Here is a 20,422-nt window from a genome sequence, read left to right as displayed (position 1 = left end):
GATGAACATACCAGCAGGGCCAGCTCCCTCTGAGACTCTGGGCCAGGACCATTATTTGCCCCTCCCTGGCTCCTTGTGGCCGCTGGCCACGGGCTCTCTGGGCCACGTCTGCACCCCTCAGTTGTCTCCACTGTCACTCGCGGCTGTCTTCCCTGAGCACCTGTCCTCACACGTCCTGGTAATGACACCAGTCATTGGATTTAGGGCCCACCCCAGTCCAGGATGACCTCATCATAACTCAGCTGATCATATCTTCAGAAACCTCATATCCCAATAAGGTTACATGCTGAGTTTCTGAGTGTACTTGGATTTGGGGGAAACACCATTCAACCCAGCATAGTTATTTCTAAATGTTTTACTGGAGAAGATGATTAAGTACAAAAGGGGTCCCTGACCTTAAGTGCTGATAAGTATAGTAACCTTAGGACTGGTGTTTTTGGGCTTCTAACACAACTGTGCCTTCTACTTATACTGTTTAGCATGAAGTACCATGAGGTTAACAAGTAATCATTTCTGGGATGGTATCAGCCAATAGTCTTTAAAAAATTAAGACTTTTCACAAATGAAATTATGATACCTTTAAAGCAGCATTTCTCAGTCTTCTCACTATTGACCTTTGAGGCCAGATAATTTTTATTGTGGGGCTGTCCTGTGAATTGTAGAGTGTTTAGCAGCATCTCTGGCCTCTTCCCTTTTGATGCTGGTAGCATCCTTTTCCCCCAGTCTGTGACAACCAGGATTATTTCCATGGGGCCCAAATTGGTGGGTAGAACTTTAAACTATTGTTTAGTTTTTTGTGAAGGTAATATTACTATTTTTTATTATGGTTTCTTTGAAATTAATTTTCTTTTGATTTTCATCTTGCTGAACTCAGTATAAATATAAAATCTTGTTCGTGAGAATTTTAAGAAACCTCGTCTTTTGAGTAAAATAGTTCATTATTGAGTGATCTTGCCGTAGCACACTTTGCATTCCCGTAACCTCTAGCACAACTAGGTTTACAGCTTCAACCTTGCCTTTAACACTTGTTGGCAGTTCCTCTATGTTTCTCTGATCAGCTCTGTCTCCTGTCCTGCCCAGAGACCATTTCAGCCCTTCTTCACCTCCTCTGTCCCCATTTCTCCTCTACCCTTCCACCCCCTCACCCCCCCAGCAGTTGATTAAGCCTCCTGTTCCACAGGGGTAACAGAAGCCATTATGACAGCTCCCTGTACTTACCGTAATGCACAGGCTTACCTGCGTCCCAGCTCCTCTTTCTCCTTACCTCCCTGGAGAGCAGGAAGACGTGTTCTTCCTGAGACCAGTCTCGGTCTTTGTTCTGAGTGCCACTGGGTCCTGCTTCCCTTGAGACTGAACTCTCTTAGTTACCCTGTCCTATATCTCTGACATGCCAGTCTTAAAAAAGACCAGTCTTCATGTCCCCCTTTGAGCTAGCTTCTCTTTTGTTTGTTCCTGTCTATAGCTAAACTCCCTGAAAATTTGTCTCCAGTTGTTATTGTCTTCCATATTTTCCTCTGTCTACTCCCTGCACAATCTTTTCTCCTTCCCAGGCTTCATTTGCTGAAGAAACACAAATCTACCTTGCTCTGGGCCAGTACATATAATGATGAATGTTCAAAAGCAGTTGTGTATTCCACAGGCAGCTGGTTGTAACACATCTGAAATTGTGCTTGTCTTCTCCAAATATTATTCTTTCTTTCCTAGCCTATGTTCCAGCCACATTCAATTGTTTAGACTCATCTTTACATATCAGATCTAACCAATGGCCAGAATTTCCCTCTTGTATCTCTTTCTCAAAGCTGTCCACCTGTCTCCTTCTCTGCTGCAGCTACGGCTAGTGGAAACTACTATCCTCTCTTGCCTGGATAAATTTCTGCAGTAACTTCCACACTGTATTTTTATCCCTCATGTCTGATCTCCCATCTCCATAGCATAGTTAGAATGATCTTTTAAAACTGGAACAAATCACATTTCCTTCTAAGCTCACACTCTGTCATGTGTTTTCTGAGACCTTCTGTACACTGTCCTTCAGTTGCTGGTGTTCCTGAGAGGTCTGCGCTGGACCCTTCTTCCCTCTCTCCTCTCTGGGTGATCGCCATTCCCCAGGCCTTCACTTCTCTTGACGCAGGTGTGCCGGGTCCTGTCTCTGCCACTGTGTCTCCCTCCTGCAGTCACCCCAGCCTTCCTGCACCTTCTCCTGCAAGAAGGCTCCCTGCCCCGCTAGTGGTTTGTGTTTCTCCTCCGTGTGCTCTGTGGCCCTCTGTTAGCTTCCGACTGTGTGTGTGTCACTGCCTGTTTGTCTTACTCCTCCTGCCACTGTAGACTTTGTGAAGTCTTGGGACGGTGTTCTGATGTTTTGTTTATTGTTCTGTCTCCAGAGCCTGCATATTGTAAATGTTCAGCTTATATTTGTTGAATTAAGGAATGGATAATTGTTGTCTCCCTTTTAAATAAATGTTATTAAAAGTGATAAACTTTGGGCTAACATATGGGATTTTAACTTCACAATTAACTTTCATGGTGAATTTAGTACTTTGAGTTGTAATACTTTTGTTTCCTAATTTTATTTCAGAAAAGATTTAGGTCATGCTCAAATGATAGTTGATGAGCTGTTTTGCTCTCACTCTGATTTGGACTCCGATTGTGAGCTAGACAAAGCTGTCACCCAAATCAGCGTGGACCTGCTGGACGACTACCCAGCTTCCGATCCGCGATGGGCTGAGTCTGTGCCTGAGGGTAGGAGCATCTGAAGTGTAATGTTTCAGGGAGGTCTGTTTCGAGAAGAATATTCTGGTTTTTTTGTTCAGGCATTTCTTGGTGCATATTTTTTTTTATTTTATGAAACAATTTAGTTTTAATTCAGTATTTTGTAAAAGGTTGTAACTTTACTTATAGCAGATTTTAAAAAGGGCTCAGTGCAGGTAGTTCCCTGGTGGTCTAGTGGTTAGGATTCAAGAGTGTTCACTGCCATGGCCTCATTCAGTCCCTGGTCAGGGAACTGAGATCCTGCCAGCCATGCAGCACACCCAAAATAAGGAACAGCAACAACAAAAACCCTACCTCATCTATTTTACTTACATAAACACATGCACACACACAGAAAGGGCTCAGAACAGATCTGCATAGTAGAACAGAAACAGAGGAAACATTGGAGCAAATCCTACATGTTGTCTGAAGTAGATTAATTAGCTCTACTTAGCTTTGTCAGCATTTTATTTATTTATTTTTAATTTTATTTTATTTTTAAATTTTACATAATTGTATTAGTTTGCAGCCAGACAGGCAGCATTTTATTTCTAAAAGGAAATTGGTGGCATAGGTAAACATTTGGCAGTTACCGGAGAAGGCAATGGCACCCCACTCCAGTACTCTTGCCTGGGAAATCCCATGGATGGAGGGGCCTGGTAGGCTGCAGTCCATGGGGTCGCTAAGTCGGACACGGCTGAGCGACTTCACTTTCACTTTCCATTTTCATGCATTGGAGAAGGAGATGGCAGCCCACTCCAGTATTCTTGCCTGGAGAATCCCAGGGACAGGGGAGCCTGTTGGGCTGCCGTCTATGGGGTCGCACAGGGTCGGACACGACTGAAGCAACTTAGCAGCAGCAGTAGCAGCAGCAGCAGCCCCAAATTAAATGATAATTTTAGCGTAACTCCTGAACTTGGTCAATAGAAATTATATGTTTTTCTAATAGCAGCAGTGATCAAACCTTGGCCTGTAGAAATGGGCAATGTTCTGCCCTGGGTCTTCTCCAGATTGTTCCTCTTACCCTCCAGGCAGCATTGGGCTACCCGGTGGTTCCCAAGGACCATGGAACTGTCTCAAGAATCCTTTGTCTCCCTAATTTCCTACCTAGTAAGTAGCAATAGGCTCCTTGGAGACTTGGGAAGGAAACAGCAGTGCTCACCTTCTTTGACTGTTTTGAACTGTCAGGCTTAGAATAATACAAAGTGATGAAGCTAATAGTAATATATTTCTGTTTTGAATAACTGTGGTATGAATTTTATCAAAGCCCCAAAGGTTTCCTATAAATTTTGAACCTCTTGGGTAATGTAATTAATAATTGCATTGAAAGGTCAGTTCTTTCCTTTTGTACAGATTTTTCTCACTTTTAGTACAGTAGTTGTTGGCAAGCCAGCGTGTCACGTGTTTGTCTTGTTATTGTTTCACCAGAAGCACCTGGGTTCAGCAACACATCCTTGATTATTCTCCACCAGCTAGAAGACAAGATGAAAGCCCACTCTTTCCTTATGGACTTCATCCACCAAGTAAGCATCCCAGTTGCTGTGAACCCCGAATGGCTGGACTCCTGACTTTGCTGTGCCTTCTGTGGCTCTCTCATGACAGCAGGAGACCCTTTCTTGCTAATTCTGAGGTGTTTCATTGGGTGGGACATGACTGTTATTGTCCATTTTCTTTGCTGACTTAAGTAAATAATTCTAGGGCTGGTAGGGACCTGTTACTGCAGGAATCAAAGCTGCATTGAAATAAGATGAAAAGGAGAAAAATAGTATACTTTAGCAAAAATGTTCTTTTAACTTTCCTTGTTACATTTTATGACACCCTGCTTTTCATTCAGTTCTACTGTGTACTTTTATGTAAAGTTTAGGTTTTCCTGAGTTGATTTTGAATCATTAGACAGTGAAGAATCTGAAGGTGATGACAGGTTTTTCTAATATGTAGATGTTTAATTTCGAGGTGCCCTTAGCATCAAGTACTCATTTAAAGTATTCCTCTTTTTTTTTTCTCTGTTTTTTTTTTTTAAATTTTATTTTATTTTTAAACTTTACATAATTGTATTAGTTTTGCCAAATATCAAAATGAATCCGCCACAGGTATACATGTGTTCCCCATCCTGAACCCTCCTCCCTCCTCCCTCCCCATACCATCCCTCTGGGTCGTCCCAGTGCACTAGCCTCAAGCATCCAGTATTGTGCATCGAACCTGGACTGGAAACTCGTTTCATACATGATATTTTACATGTTTCAATGCCATTCTCCAGTATTCCTCTTTTTTTAAGGGAGAGGGAAATTCACATTTATATTGTGCCCAAAATTAGACAATGTTTTTGTTGCTAGACAGAGTTGTTACATAAAATCACCCATCCTTGCCTTGTTGATCAATTGTGTCTCCAAGGCATAATCCAGAAAAGTTAGATTATTCCCATTTTTCTGTGTTTTTCTCCCACATTAGAAACGCCTCTGTTAAAAAGACTGCAGTCAGCTCCGTAACAGAGCACTGTGTAGTGGTGGCAGCCTCAGTCCCAAGCAACTGCTGAGTAATTGGAATTGCTGCTGCAGCTGAGGAACTGAAGGTTTTTTTTTTTAATTGACTAACATTTCAGTCACCACTTTGTTGGATAATGGCTACCTTATTGGACAGTGTGGTTCTAGAGGATTCCAGAAATGTCTTGGTTGTTTCTAATCCTGCATACCGCTTCACTTTTAATGCACGGTTTGGCTCCTGTCTACTCTTACTGTTGTGACAAGACAACTTTATTTAGTCATTGAGTTCTTCCTTTTCTTAGTATTTTAGGTGGGCTACAGATCAATGGGGAAAAAACACATTTTCTCCTGATGTAATTGTCAAGTGTATCAATTAACTATTAATACATAACAAACACCCCAGGATGTACTAAGCTAAAACAACTCGGTGGGTTTGACAGGTAGTCCTGCTGACTTCCATGGGCCCCTTCCTTGAACCACATTTGGGGTTGACTGAGCTGGCACGTCCCCAGGTGTCTTGCCTGACTAGCAGGCGGTGCTATTCAATCTGCTGGGGCCTCTTGGTTCCCTCCTCCCTAGTCTCATCCTCCTCTAGGCTGGACTGGCCTCCTATGCCAGTGCTCTCCTCTGAGGAGCACTCTAAGGAGGTGAACTTAAGGCTGTAGGCTTCAGGCATCACATATTGTTGTTTCCACCAAAGTGTCATTGGTCAAAATAAGTCACAAAGCTAGGCCAGATGAAAGGGATTGGGAAATTGATTCTGCTGCTAGATGGGAGAAGTGGCAAGGTCATGTTGCCAAAGGGTGGGCTTGTTGGCATGGGAGGAGTCTGTGGCCCTAAGACGCTACACTAAGGGAGCGCTTCGTTCTTGGAGGGCGGGAGCGGTGGCGCTGGAGCTGGTGCGGCCTCTCTCGTCACAGCCTCCCTGGGCTCAGACCCTCGTGGAGTCGCACAGCTGCTGGCAGCAGTGTCTGTGGCAAAGGAATGTCTGATCTAAAATCCCACTCTGCCCACGCCTTTATATTTCCTTTAATACTTAGAGCTTATTTCATTGAAAGATTTGCATTAATAATCAGGGAAAATGTACAACTACATACTTGTGTCTACGGAAATAGTTTTAAATATAAACTCTCCTTCTTGAGGCAGAAATAGGCATCAAGTAAAGAGACAGCTGATGCAGAGGGTTACAGACCCCATCCTCCTCCTGGCTTTAGGGTTCTGGAACATGAAGACTGCTGAGTTTCTAGTTCCAAAGGTCTGGAGTTGAGGGGAGTTGATTAATGTAGGTAGAAAAGAACAATTTTATAATTCTTTGATAACCATAAGCAATAATTTGAGGAGTAAGGTAGGCAGAGACAACAGTAGTTGACAGAATCTCTGGGGTCACTGTAATCTTAGAAAAGAAACACCTGTACTTTCTTATAGCTGTAAATTGCCCTGGCTGGTTGCGTGTGTGTGTGTGTGTGTGTAACAGCCCCAAAGACAGACAGCAGGAGATTTTTCTGGGGGAGACTGGGGCCAGCCTCTCTCTGCCCACTGTGCTTCTGGTGGAAATAGACTGCATCCTCCTGTGTTTTACTTTGAATGCTAAGAACACATGTTCTTCTTTCCACAAGGTTGGCCTCTTTAGACGTCTCAGCACTTTTCCAGTGAGAGGGATGCCGATGGCCACGCGGCTACTGCTCTGTGAGCATGCCGAGAAGCTGGCTGCCGCCATCATCCTCAAGAACCACCACTCGAGGCTTCCTGACCTCATGAACACAGTGATCCTGATGGCTTTGAACAAGAGGGACTGTGACGTCCCGTCCAACCTGACCCCTGCAGATGTCTTCTTTAGAGAGGTGAGATGAGCCCCCTCCTCCCCTTAGCATGACTCTGGAGCACTGCCATTTACTGAATGGACCCCCAGCAAGGAGAGGGTTGAGGACAGATCTCGTGGAGTTTTGAATTGAACTCCATGTTCTCTGGTTAAATTATCACTCAGAAGCATCACTCATTGATCACTTTCCCTATAAATGAGAGCTTGGGAAGTTGACAACAAAGTCCTCTCTGTCATGTCTGATGTTGTCTTTGTGCTTCTCCATATCCCTCTTGACTCTGCCCTGGAGGGCGTCTCCACAGTGGGCTCCCCTGCCCCTCCATTTCTGTTGGCTTTGATGGAGCGGCAGCACCATCGGGTCAGAGCTTGGAGCATTGCCCCCACCTTCCTTCCTTGCTGCTTCTACCTGTTTGTTGTGCCTGCTGTTGGGCCAGCCTCCTCTTTGCGCTCTTTGTGTGTCCAGCAGCTGCTCCATCCCAGTGCCCCTTCAGGCCTGGAGCGAGTCGTGGCTATCCTGTCTGGGTGGCCTTACTCCTGCCCATTGCTTTGTAGATAGTCCCTTCTCTAAACTCTTCTCAGCTGCCTGCTAGGATCCTGCTCTGCATCTTTTTTTTGACTGTGCTGAGTCTTCATTGCTGTGTGTAAGCTTTCCTTGTTGTGGAGCACAGGCGCCAGATGTGAGGGCTTCAGTAGTTGCCCTGTGGCATGTGGAATCCTCCCGGACCAGGGATCCACTTTGTCTCTTCCATTGGCAGGCGAATTCTTAACCACTGGGCCACCTGGGAAGTCCTTCCACTTCACTTTTATTTTTTTTTAATATAAATTTATTTATTTTAATTGGAGGTTCAGATTTATTTTCAGAGAAAAAGAAAACCTCCTGTAAACTTGGGAGGGAGAAGAGATGAAGATGCTGGAAGCCAGCCCACAGCTCTGGTACCTGAGTGAGTGCTCCCAGCCTTGTGAAGGACAGGGCTGCCTCCCGTCTCCATGAGTGAACACTGATACCACGGCCTGGGGCCAGCTCTCTCAGTGGGGACCACAGGCCCTGCTCTGAGCCACCTGCAGCAGTGTTTTGGGCATGCTCATAGGCTGCTTCTGGAGTTCATAGTCCTTCTTGGAACTCCCTCCTACCTTTGTAGCATTATCTGAGTTTAGAAACAGTGCCAGCCTTCCCCCAACTCTGGAATGTGGAATTGTTTTTTGCTTTTGGGAAACTTCTCTGTTTGGTGCCTCTAATTTTGTTTCCTTCCTCCTACAATTTAGCTATAATCTAGCAACTAGTAGCCTCTGCCAAGAGTCTTTTTTATTCTGAATATTGATGTACTGTAACCTGAAAATAATTTGACACTGAACTATGTTCAGATCTGTTGACTCCATAAATGTATCTAGTCTGAAGAAGACATCATTTTTATACATTTGGGCTTGTTTTCTAGGGAATGTAAGGCAAAACACTTTTCTGTTTTATTTTGTTTTTTTAATCAAGGAAGTATGCCTGAAATCTGAATTAAAACAAAGAAAGACAGTTCACCTCAGATTTTATTATCTAACCAAACTATTGTCATTTTTTGTTTCCCTTTTTGTCTTTTTCCCCCATGTTCACCTTTTTATTTGAATATTGAATTTAATAAGGAAAAAGATGCACTAAAAATATGTTGTAGAAAAAAATACACAAAACAGGGTCATTTTTTAAATTACAGTCACCATAAAGAGAAGGGTAGTTCCAGGTCCTGTGGCGTCGCAGGACATCACATGTCCCATAACTGTTCTTCATACCCACTGAGGATGGGACAGGAGAAGGTTGATTTGTCCTCCAGATACAATGTCTTAATTGTCCTTTCCTGCCTCAGCCACATGGCAGGGTTGGTGCATTTGCACAGATCTTCAGTTGTGAGTGGAGGGAGAGTGGCTCGTGAGCACAGTTCAGTTCAGGTCAGGCAGAAACAGTGCTCCTGACCAGTTTCTTTTTTATTGGGAAGGTGCACTCAGTAATTTAACAAATTATCAAATCACTTATGTTCATAATATTCTGAAGGGACAGCACTACTTAGGTGGACTTGGATAAGATAAGCATAACTGGTAAATTAGCCAGAATTGGACATTCTCCTACTTAAGGCATGACAGAATTGTCACCAGAGAAAGTAAACAGAAGTAAAATAATTTAATTGCTCATCCCCTGGATTTTAAGATTTTGAGCTATGGAAAATGGAAATTAAGTTTTGGTAATCAGTGCTAACATCTAGGATGTGCTACGTTTTAGGTTGCTTCAGTCATGTCCGACCCACCAGGTCATGTCCGACCCACCCACTGTAGCCCACCAGGTTCCTCTGTCCATAGGATTCTCCAGGCAAGAATACTGGAGTGGGTTGCCATTTCCTTCTCCGCCTTTTTGTCTTTATTCATACATAATTTTACATGATAAAGGTTTTTTTTAAATTATTAATGACAGATTGAATTGAGCAAGAGCCTGATTCCTTTTTCAACTTTTAGATCAAAGTACTAAGCATACAGGTTAATTGAGTATGTGTACATTTTCCAGTTAACTGGGGGAAAAAAAGAAGAGTCTGAAACTTATCAGTTAGATTGGTACATAATTGATGAGTAGTACCGTAGGATATGACAGGAGAAAAAAATTTTAAATATGATTGGTTCCTCAAAAGAATACTCCATATAGAAAATGATAATGTTTAAGATTGTTTACATCACCATTTATCTTCACTTCTCTTTATATTTACTGGTCTTTGGGTAAAGTTCTAAAGGTCCTTCCACATGGCATAATAGTAATAAAAAGAGTTCAAGAAAAAAGAGAATTCAAGAGAACTGAAGAAGGAACTCATAAGTTTAATATGTATCAATTTTTTTTCTTTTTACCTGTCCATCCACTTGGAAGTGGTAAATTACATTACAGACAGGTATTAGCATTTTAAGAGATGAACTGGTTAACCCACGTTAGGCTCTGATTGGTGGGCAAGGTGATCTTGCAGTCCAGGTAAAAGATCAGACTCTGCTTGAAGGTGCAGCCTCCACCTTGCCTCCAGTCTGGGAAGCGGCCCCACACCTTCTGGGGCTTTAAAAAGCGAGTTCACAGCTTCAGAACAGGGCTTCCAACTGTGTTGGTACAGCTTATGAGCAATGTTTGAAACCACTGAACACATAACATATGTGATAAGGGTATTTAGCAAATGTTTTGGCATTTTATTTGCTTTTATGTTATTTTCTGCCTCTATGTCACATGTACTTTCATTATCTTTTTCACATTAACAGTATAAAAAACTCTTACAAATTCATTGTGCCAGAGGTTTCTTGCTCTGGCTGTTCGGATGACTTTGAGTGACATCAGAAATACTAAAGGAAGAACAAGATTTGCAAGACAGTGATTTTATTTGGGCTGCATTGTGCATGTGTTTACATCTTGTTCCTTCAACTGGTTTGTAAACTCCTTGAGAGCAGCAAATCTGATTTCCATTTCTTCTTATCTTTGCGTGCCCAATGCTAACTACCAAGTAAATATCCACTTGATAAATAAAGGGGGGTGAAAGCTTAACTGTGAGCTGAAACTGGAAGCAAATGTTTCAGTGCTTAACATTTTTCCTCAGTTACCTTTATATGTTAATAATCAATGATAAAAAAAGAAAAGAACAGTTATAAGTTATATATTTAGTTTCTATGTAGCTACTGTTGCTGCTGCTAAGTCGCTTCAGTCGTGTCTGACTCTGTGCAACCCCATAGACGGCAGCCCACCAGGCTCCCCTGTCCCTGGGATTCTCCAGGCAAGAACACTGGAGTAGGTTGCCATTTCCTTCTCCAATGCAGGAAAGTGAAAAGTGAAAGTGAATTTGCTCACTCATGTCCAACTCTTAGCGACCCCATGGACTGCAGCCCACCAGGCTCCTCTGTTCATGGGATTTTCCAGGCAAGAATACTGGAGTGGGTTGCCACCACCCTCTCCAATGTAGCTACTACTATTCTATAAACATTTCTATTATGTCTAAAGAAAATAAATTCCTCAAAGAAAGAAATTAGCCTGTTCATCAGCCAGTTGAATCACTATTTTTATCCATTGGTTCATTTGTTTAATTCATTAGTTTAGGGTCTTACAGTGTAATGTGACATTATTTGTAACCTGATAATATTTAAAGGTGGCATTGAGCCTTCATAACTCTAATAAACAAATATTTCAGTGACTTGATATTTAAATAAAAAGTCTACCTGCTAACAGTTCAGAATTTGCTTATTTAGCAGACTGTTATTTGGGCTCGCTACCTTTTAAAAGTTAGGAGATTCTAGCTTTCCTTGGTTTTTAAATTTGTTTTTGTCACTGACTATCCCCCTGACTGCTAAGCAGAGGATGTAACTTAGTGAGAAAAGCCTGCTGGGTCGATTCCAGGCAGTTGTGATTGTCAACTGTCAGCATGCTTCCTCTTACTAGTGGGTGCTGTCTCTGTCCTCTGCAGGCGTCCCAGGTAGATACCATCTGTGAGTGTTTACTGGAGCACGAGGAACAAGTCTTGAAGGACATGTCCATGGAATCAGTTGAATGGGCGGAGGTGGTGATCAATGTGAACAGTATTCTCAAGGTACAAACATATGAAGATTCTAGCAAATCAAAGCCCAGGCCATGGACAGAGGAGAAAGTGGTTTCCATATTCCTACTCTGCATCACCAGCAGTCCATAATGGGTTAGCCATTTGTTAATTCCAAAAAGTTAGGAAAACATCAGTAATTTTATCAGTCAATTAGCAGACATTTTGAGTGTGTTTCTCATGCATATTAAAAGTTTCTGTTTGGTAGAATAAAGCTTTTATTTTGGAGAAGGACATATATATCATTGTAAATGTATTAATTTTATTGTAATTATCTAAATAATTGTCAGACACCACTTAGCAACTGAGAAACAACAAATAAGTTTCTCTTTTTTAATTACTCAAAAGCTCACTTAAAACATTCCTCTTAATTTTACCTCATGGATATTATAGTGATGATTTTCCTACTTCGGTTACCATAATTTTTTAAACTTGAAGTTAGATTATGGAGTAAAACAAATTTCAAATGCAGAAAGAATCAAAAAGTAATCCTACAGGCCTGTGCTGAGTAATTTTTTGTAATAATAGAACTTGATGTTTCAGATAATCTCAGAGATCCTGGGATCCCTCATTTCCGGCATGTGATAACACATTTCGTTTTCCAGGACGTGCTCCAAGCGGCTAGTCACTATCGACAAAATAGAAACTCCTTGTATAGAAGAGAAGAGTCAGGAGAAAAAGAACCTGAGTATATTCCATGGACAGGTGAGATTGCAAGCATTGATCCCAAATTTCAGATTCATTAGCAGTTGCTCAAATTATATATTTTTTTCTTTTTTGGGGTTGTGCTGGTTCTTTGTTGCACACAAGGACATGCGGGCTTTTCTCTGGTTGTGGCTAGCAGGGGCTGCTCTCCGTTGCCATTTGCTGGCTTCTCGTTGCAGTGGCTTCTCTTGTTGCGGAGCACAGGCTCTAGGCACACAAGCTTCTGTAGGTGCAGCATGTGGGCTTAGTAGTCGTGGTACACGGGCTGTTGCTCTGTGGCATGTGGAATCTTCCTAGACCAGGGGTTGAACCTGTGTCCCTCCATTAGCAAGTGAATTCTTAACCACTAGGATGTCCCAAAATTCCCAAAATATATTTCTAATGGTCTGTTATTTTTAGAAGTCATATTATTCTCCTAGTACAAGTTTGTAAATGAAATAAAATATAATATAAGTGACATCTCCAAAATGAGCAGATCTTATGATCTGCTCTTTTTTTCCCTTTTTGCACTTTATTCCCTTGAAATAATTTGCAGCTGTCTCTATAGCTTAATTTTTTAACTGATACTTGTGTATCTAGTAGGTTTTAGTATGTATAGTTATTCATAGAAGCAGGCCCTGAAAGTAGTGACTATATTTTATGTTGATTTAACACACAGAAGTAAGTGGAGTAGGATTAAAGGAATTTAGAAGGAAGAAGAGTCAGGTTTACTTGACTCTGCCGAGGCCATCTCCATAGAGAAGATGGTTTTGAGCAGTACATAGACAAGTGTCTACTGACCCCCTGTTTGATTTCTTTTTCCATCAAAGGTGACAGGATGTAATTTTTAGGCAGTTGGTCTTCCCTGTAGCCATTATGGAACCCTTACTTGTCCTATTATTTTGTGTGATTTCACAGCAACCAGCGGTCCTGCCGGCATCCGAACAGCAATAATGCGCCAGCATAGGACTGTCCTAAAGATGGTTTATCCTCAGGCAGACAGCAACCTCCGAAACGTTCTAACAGAGCAGTTAGTAGCACTGATTGATGGCTTCTTGGATGGTTATGTTTGTCAGCTCAAGTCTGTGGACAAATCCAGTGATCAAGAAAGATATAGCAATCTGGAAATGGAATACCTACAGAAAAGATCAGATCTCTTATCTCCACTTCGTAAGTGCATATTTAATAGTGAGGGCTGTGGGTCTTTGAGTCTACAGAACTAATGGAGGAGTCAGATCATTCAGGCAGTGGTATTCAGTACAACATTGTTAACCCAACTGTAGCTGAGAACTTAAGCAACACTTCATATGTATGTCTTTCTGTGTTCATCTGTTCAGCTTTATTGTCATTACTTACCTGGTTTCCTAGACAACGCTGAAGATGATTTACAAAGGAATAAATTATCAGCGTGTGGAGACGGCTCTCAAAGAACTTGTTACCGTCTGAGACATTCATAGGAATGGCTAGACCATAGTGTAGAGCAGATAAGGGCCATTAGAGGGTGTGGATGGGTGATGAGACTGCAGCAGAGGACATAGCCAGACTGTCATAGCCAAGATTCAGAGGAGGAGCTTGTCTTGCTACGTGAAGGAGGGGAGTAGCATCTTAGGTGGGCAGTGATGAAGGAAGGGCTGAATATACATCTTTAATGAGTTTATATGGATTATGAAACTAAATGCCAGTAACTAGAAAGGTTTCCATTAATTACTTTTAGTATGTAATAGGAATAAAGGCAAAATTTCAAGGAATATTATTTTTTATTACATATTAAGTTTTCACTAACAGGATTTTTTTCCCATCTGTTCTCATTCCCACAGTCACACTAGGCCAGTACCCATGGGCTGCTTCATTGGCAGAAAAATACTGTGACTTTGATATCTTGGTACAAATGTGTGAGCAGACTGACAACCAGACCAGACTACAGCGCTACATGACCCAGTTTGCTGATCAGGTAATGAACACAGGGGTGTAGGCAGTGGATCTTGTAAGAAGGCGTTACCATTTTACGTCTTACTTAGGTTGTTGGTTTTTTTTTTTAATGTGTGTAATTTTATTTATTTATTTATTTTTGGTTGCACTGGGTCTTCGTTGCTGCACTCAGGCTTTCTCCAGCTGCGTCGAGTGGGAGCTACTCTTGGTTGCAGCCTGTGGTGTCTCCTTGCGGTGGCTTCTCTTGTCGCAGAGCACAGACCCTAGGCACATGGGCTTCAGGAGTTGCAGGTTTGGGCCCTAGAGCACAGGCTCAGTTGTGACGCTTGGGCTTAGTTGATTCATGGCATGTGGAATCTTCACAAATGAGGGATCAAACCCATATCCCCTGCATTGACAGGCAGATTCTCATCCATAGAACCACCAGGGAAGTTCTTACTTGGAGTTTTTGGAAGACGATGCAGTCTTTTTACAGTTTACTGGATACTAATTTGTACATTATGTTTCTTTGTAAATTGTCAGACAGTTTTTTATATATAAATATTACAGAAGGATTCTTTGATGTTTGAAAAATATGTCAAGACTTTTTATTTCTATTTTTATATTTTCAAAGTACTTAGGTTAGTAATATTGGTAGAGTTCCACAGTTTGAATGGAAGATCTTGGGAGCATAGGATGCTAATGTTAAGAGAGCTCAGATTCCCATTTACCTAAGACTCTTGTTTTCCTTCTTTGACATCATGCTTCCTTTTTTTTTAATGCCTAATTTTTTTTTTTTAAGTTCCCATTATGACACTATCTATGTAAATTTAAGTTGTTCCTTAAAGCCAGTTTATTTAGCCAGTTGATCTTTATATAAAATCTGATTTTTTATAAACATAACATTGTATAAAATTCAGGAAACCACCATAAAGAAAAAAGAAGATAAAAAATCATTCATAATTCTACCACCAGAGAGAACTCTTTTTTAAACATTTGGTTTAGTCTTTTTAATCTATGAAGCATGTTTTATTAACTGCTTATTTCACTTAATACATAACAGACATTTGTCTATATCATTGAATATCACACAACCACATTTTTAATGGTGTTATAGTATTTCATGAACTGGATATAACTTATTTGATCAGTACCTGATTTCTGGACCTGGCTTATCTTGTATTTCATAATAGTGCTAAAGTAAGTACTTTGTGCTTATTGTAATTTTTATTCTTTTTAAGGATTCTTATTCTCTGTTGACATTTTCCATGCATTCTACTTTGTTTCTTTTACTTTTTTTTAAAAAAAGTTTGTTTACTAGTTAAAGTTCTTTTGTGCTAATTCCAAAATGATTGTTCTTAAGTCTGCTTCTGTTATCTACATATTCATAGTTTTCTGCTTCCTAAGTTGTATTTTGGTCTTTGTGTGTGTTAACCATAAAGATGGAAATCAGCACTGGTTTTTCTCCCCTGGAAGGCAGATAAAATGAAAGGCAGATCACTCAATTCATCAAGAATAGAGGTAGGCCAGGGCTTGATTGCTGCTTCTGTTACATTCATTCATTCCAATGAATTAATTGGTTTCAAATATCTATATGGGACTTGTGGTTCCTTGCAGAATTCCCCATTTTGTGGAAACATCTCATAAGTAATGTGTGAGCCTGCAGGACACTTGTCTTCCTTTCCAGCCCAACCTCTTACTCTATTGCAGGATCCAGCAAATGTCCTGGGCATTTGGAGCCTCGCTAAATTCTGATTTATCATGCCAGCCACATGAATGCGTGGCACACGGTTCCACCCTGGAATCTTTAACCCTGGAAGGATGGAGTCCCAGTGGTGTCCAGTAGACCTTCCTGTAATGAGATCTTGCTTATATGTGCTGTCCAGAATGGGAGTCTCCGGCCACAGATGGCCTTTTGAGTACTTGAAATGTGACTGATGTCTTTGAGGAATTGATTTTTACATTTTAGATTAAGTTTAAACAGCTACATGTGAGCAGGGACTACCGTATTGGACAGAGCACATCTAGATTCTGGGTGACGTTGAGCAAGATCCCCATTCTGAATCTGATGTCCTCCTTTGTCAAATGAAGTCATTTGAGGACCCTACAATTAGGAACTTGGTGTTTAAAAACAGGATTTCCATGCTGAAGTCTAAGACCTTTGGGAAAAAAACAATACTTTTTCATCAGAAATATATTTTTTGAAACTGTATTACTAAATATTATTGGATTCTTGCTTTGTTCTTTACAGAATTTTTCAGACTTTCTCTTCCGTTGGTATCTGGAGAAAGGAAAGCGAGGCAAATTATTATCTCAGCCCATTTCTCAGCATGGACAGTTGGCGAATTTTTTACAAGCTCATGAACATCTCAGCTGGTTACACGAAATTAACAGCCAAGAATTAGAAAAGGTAAGGTTTCAGCTATATGGATCAGATTTAGGCAATTTTTAATTTAGTTTTTAGCTAGTTTGTTTTTTTATAGTTAAATATTACATTTTTAAAAAATGTCTTTCTCTCACATAATTTGATTAAAGTATTTTTCATTTATGATGGTATTGCCATTACTTGTTATATCTCAGTTAAAAGAAATGAAGCCTATTGTATTTACAATAAAATAAAGCACAAAAACTTCAACACATAAATAGCAGTCATTGGCCGTTTTTTGTAATGAGTATTTTCTTATAATAGAAATGTTCAAATTATCAGTAAAAACATTAAATAAATTCAAGTTTCTCCTTGACAAGGTGTTGTAGTGAATATATAATTATTATAGAGCAAACGTTTTATACATGTCTCTTTTCCCAGTGACCAGTGTGAGTGGCTGATATTTTATTGTGTGATTACCCTCAAAGTATGCTGCTGATCTGTTTTAAGTTTTCCTAATAGTGACTTGATCTTTCATTGATATAGCTTGAGGGGGGGAACCAAGTTTGGGTTTTACTTAATCATTATTTTAACTTGACTTAGTACTGAGAATGTTACCACAGTTTTCATATTTTGTTATTGTAGGCTCATGCAACACTTCTGGGTTTGGCAAATAGGGAAACTCGTTACTTTGCAAAGAAGAAAACCCTTCTTGGCTTGAGTAAATTGGCTGCATTAGCATCAGACTTTTCAGAAGATACACTGCAAGAAAAAATTGAAGGTAAAAGGCAGTATTTGAACAAGAAGATGTACAAGTCAGTCATGCTGTCAGGGTAACCTTAGAATGCATTCCTGTTATCAGTTGATGGGATCCTTTAGAGACAGGAGCCATCCCCTTTCTAGTCAGTGTTCTTAGACAATTACTCAGTTACATAATTAGGGTTCTCTTTTTATAGAAAAGTAATTTGTGCTTTAAATAAGAATTCCTAAAGAATAAATTCAAATGATTTGGACAGAGTACTCTTATTACACCCTTAGCAAATCATATGCTAAGAACAAACTGCCATGCCAAGAAACCTGACGTTTATTCAGTGGGTTTGCTGTAGGTGGTGGTAATTCTGAAGCTCTTGATTTCGGAATTCAAAAACTGTTCATAGTAGTGAAACTATTCTGTTTCACATTCTGCATATTGTAGACTGAGAAAATGATTGAGAATATTATTTTTGAGAACCAAAGAGAATGGAGGTATAAATATAGAAGGAAGGTGAGGAAGAACCCTATATTATTGCATTTGAATTGCATGTATCACATAGAGTCATGGTTGTTTTCTTAAATGTATTTCTTGGCTGTCTTCCTGAAAAGTCCTAAGAGCAGTATCACCCCTGATAGCATGAATATACCTAATCCCATACTTTGGGGAGGTGTCTCAGCCACGTGGTTCAGGGTGAAGTGTATGTAAATAGGGGTATTGGCGACAGCAGTAGCCTGTCTGGGGTCCAGATTCACATCCCACTGCTGTCACTTTCTTCCTCCAAGGAGTAGATGTAGTGGAAGGAATCTGGACAGAAATTAGACCAATCTTGTTTCACATGTTTTTTCCAACTGACCAGCTTTGTGACCCAGAAAGAAAGTGAAAGTGAAAGTTGCTCAGTTGTGTCGACTCTTTGTGACCCCGTGGACTATACAGTCCTTGGAATTCACCAGGCCAGAATACTGGAGTGGGTAGCCGTCCCCTTCTCTAGGGGATCTTCCCAATCTTCCCAACCCAGCGATTGAACCCAGGTCTCCCGCATTGCAGGCAGATTCTTTACCAACTGAGCTATGAGGGAAGCCCATAGTAGTGACCCAGGGCACACTACAAAATGCGTAGTTCTAACAGTCAGAGACACTGGGTGTTCCTTGAGAAAAATGTTTTACTTTTTGTAAAATGAGTACTCAAATCATAGGATTAGTATTTAACTTTTATTATTGAAATTATTTTTCACTGTCTTTTATTTTTAAATGCTAATGGTGCCTGTTGTTCTAGAGAAGTGTGTATATGTTTTGCAAGGCTGGTTGGTAGTCTGCAGGGGGAGCCATATTTTAACCTGGCCATCAGACAGAGAGCATATTAATAAAACTAATAAAAGTTTTTTTTTTAATTTATTTTTATTATTTTTGGCTGTGCTGGGTCTTTGTTGCTGCATGCAAGCTTCCTCTAGTTGCAGTGAGTGGGAGCTACTCTCTAATTGCGGTGCCCAGGCTCCTCATTATGGAAGCGTCTTTTGTTGTGGAGCACGGACTCTAGGGTATGCAGGTTCTAGCAGTCATGGTGCACGGGCCCAGCTGCCCTGCAGCATGTGGAATCCTGGACCAAGGATCAAACCCATGTCCCCTGCATTAACAGGTGGACTCCCAACCCTTGGACCAGCAGGGAAGTCCCCAATCAAAACATTTTAACAAGAGGTTTTGCTTCTGGTTTTCCCCCTTACATCTGGTTATTGTTTTGCATTTGATCACTTCTTAGCTTTCGCTTTCTTAGTATAATGAGAATATTTTCAGGCCTCAGTAAGTTCCTGCAGACTATTACCACATTATGTCTAATTGAAGGGAATAGATATTTAAAAGGTAACTTTATATTGCTTATATAAAAATTTCCTTGTGGAAATTTGTAAAGTATAGAAAAATAACAACAAGAAAATAATATAATAATATAATCCCACTACCCTAAGGTGGCTGCTGCTGCTGCTGCTAAGTCGCTTCAGTCGTGTCCGACTCTGTGCCACCCCAGAGACGGAAGCCCACCAGGCTCCCCTGTCCCTGGGATTCTCCAGGCAAGAACACTGGAGTGGGCTGCCATTTCCTTCTCCAATGCATGAAAGTGAAAAGTGAAAGGGAAGTCACTCAGTCGCGTCCGACTCTTAGCGACCCCATGGACTACAGCCTACCAGGCTCCTCCATCCATGGGATTTTTCCAGGCCAAGAGTACTAGAGATGACTACTGTTACTTTTTTCTGTATCCTTCCAGTGTGTTTTCTTAGGTATGGAAATTGCACAAAACAATTCCATTTAGTTTTTACAAGATTGGGATCATGTGGAATGATGCCAGTATTTAAATGAGCATATCTGTGCTTTAGTCATTCCATTTTGCTATAACTGCTGTTAGCAAACAGTTCTCAGCCCTTTTTCCGTGCAACCCAGCTTGTTCTCATGGGTGAAGCCAGGTCATGATGGTTTATGCGGACCCAGAGCCTCTGTCAGCTCATCATATCGAGATAAATAACCATTGCTGGGTAATAGGATTGGTGCACAGTCCTCTGGGTGGTGTTCTCCTGGAAAGTTCTCATCATGTCCGTTAGTGAACAAGATTATACGAGACACTCCAATAAGGTAAAAAGAAGTACTTTACAGAGTAACCTTAAAACAGACTGAGACACTTCAGCTTTGGGGGGCTTCTGTCTCTGAAATTGCCATCTGCTCTACAGTCACTTCCATCAGGTTTGTTTTCTTAGCTCTTCTCTCTCTGATATTTCTGGTTGCTGGGACAATCCATATGACTTGGATAAGACCATGAGTATTTGTGACATAGTTAGGAATCAAGAATAAGCAAAATTAATAACATTCTCAGATCATTGAATAGTGATGGGATTACCTTCAGGGGTGTTCCTTTTTCTTTTTAAATTTATATTTGTTGATGACAGAGCAAAAGTGAATGTTCATACTGCCCCGTGTTGTCTTCTAGAAATGGCTGAGCAAGAGCGCTTTCTGCTGCACCAGGAGACCCTGCCTGAACAGCTGCTGGCTGAGAAACAGCTGAGTCTCAGTGCCATGCCTGTACTGACCGCATCACAGCTCATCGGTG

At 40.9% G+C, this 20,422-nt stretch overlaps 1 protein-coding gene across 3 annotated transcripts in view; it reads left to right on the top strand.

Annotated features, from left to right (window-relative positions):
* The window catches only part of NUP133 (nucleoporin 133), a 56,900-nt gene that overhangs the window by 23,275 nt on the left and 13,203 nt on the right, over nt 1-20,422 (top strand). For all 3 annotated transcript variants that reach the window (XM_055587765.1, XM_055587775.1, XM_055587786.1), the window contains exons 13-22: nt 2,573-2,736; nt 4,174-4,268; nt 6,842-7,066; nt 11,496-11,618; nt 12,230-12,329; nt 13,227-13,478; nt 14,126-14,259; nt 16,468-16,626; nt 17,227-17,362; nt 20,303-20,421. In XM_055587765.1, coding sequence (XP_055443740.1) covers nt 2,573-2,736; nt 4,174-4,268; nt 6,842-7,066; nt 11,496-11,618; nt 12,230-12,329; nt 13,227-13,478; nt 14,126-14,259; nt 16,468-16,626; nt 17,227-17,362; nt 20,303-20,421 — 1,507 coding nt within the window. The remainder of the gene's footprint in view (nt 1-2,572; nt 2,737-4,173; nt 4,269-6,841; nt 7,067-11,495; nt 11,619-12,229; nt 12,330-13,226; nt 13,479-14,125; nt 14,260-16,467; nt 16,627-17,226; nt 17,363-20,302; nt 20,422) is intronic.

This window comes from Bubalus kerabau, chromosome 1 (genome assembly GCF_029407905.1).
Source record: "Bubalus kerabau isolate K-KA32 ecotype Philippines breed swamp buffalo chromosome 1, PCC_UOA_SB_1v2, whole genome shotgun sequence".
Lineage (NCBI taxonomy): Eukaryota > Metazoa > Chordata > Mammalia > Artiodactyla > Bovidae > Bubalus > Bubalus kerabau.
This window is presented reverse-complemented; position numbering and strand designations above follow the sequence as displayed.